Raw genomic sequence first — 789 nt, 5'->3', positions numbered from 1 at the left:
TCCCTGGCAGTGTTCAAGGCCAGGTTGGACACAGGGGCTTGGAGCAACCTGCTCTAGTGGAAGGTGTCCCTGCCCGTGGCAGGGGAATGGAACTGGGTGAGCTTTAAGGTCCCTTCCAACCCAAACCAGTCTGTGACTCTATGAAAGTCCAGCGGGGAGGGGGCTGCAGCCAGGGTCTGGACTGTGTCACAAGGTGCTCCCTCCCCTCGGCAGGACGGTGTTCACAGCTCACCAGCTGGAGGAGCTGGAGAAGGCATTCAATGAAGCTCACTACCCTGACGTCTATGCCCGGGAGATGTTGGCCGTGAAGACAGAGCTGCCAGAGGACAGGATACAGGTAGGTGGCTGCAATGATTCTCTCTCCCGATGGGGTCCATGGGCTGTCTCTTCTGCTCTATGGCCAGGGAGTGCAAGTGGTGGGAACGTTGTGGCACTGAAATGCTGCAGGGCACTGGGAGGGGGGGCTCAGCTTCCACCCCCTGGCACTGAGCAGTCTCCAAATGGAAATGCAGAACCAGGGGAATGGTTGAACTTGATGATCTTAAAGGTCTTTTCCAACCTGGTTGATTCAATGGTTCTATGACTGAGCTGTCCCCACCTGCTAAGCGCTGTTGGCAGCTTGTCTTCACCTCAAGCAGGACCTGAGGGGGCGACTCAGGAGCCAAGCTGTGTCCCATTGGCTTCCTCACTAGCTTGTCCCTCTGAGAGGGACACCAGGATGCCATTAGGGATGCATTTGAGGGCCTGATCCCTGGCATTGTTTAAGGCCAGGTTGGACACAGGGGCTTG

At 56.9% G+C, this 789-nt stretch overlaps 1 protein-coding gene across 1 annotated transcript in view; it reads left to right on the top strand.

The window, feature by feature from the left end:
- The window catches only part of VSX1 (visual system homeobox 1), a gene marked incomplete at its 5' end in the record, with an annotated part of 3,664 nt that overhangs the window by 613 nt on the left and 2,262 nt on the right, over positions 1–789 (top strand). The window contains one exon of the mRNA XM_010023859.1: positions 214–337. Within this exon, the coding sequence (XP_010022161.1) occupies positions 214–337 (124 nt within the window). The remainder of the gene's footprint in view (positions 1–213; positions 338–789) is intronic.

Source organism: Nestor notabilis, unplaced genomic scaffold (genome assembly GCF_000696875.1).
Source record: "Nestor notabilis isolate BGI_N333 unplaced genomic scaffold, ASM69687v1 scaffold22470, whole genome shotgun sequence".
Classification (NCBI taxonomy): Eukaryota; Metazoa; Chordata; class Aves; order Psittaciformes; family Psittacidae; genus Nestor; species Nestor notabilis.
This window is presented reverse-complemented; position numbering and strand designations above follow the sequence as displayed.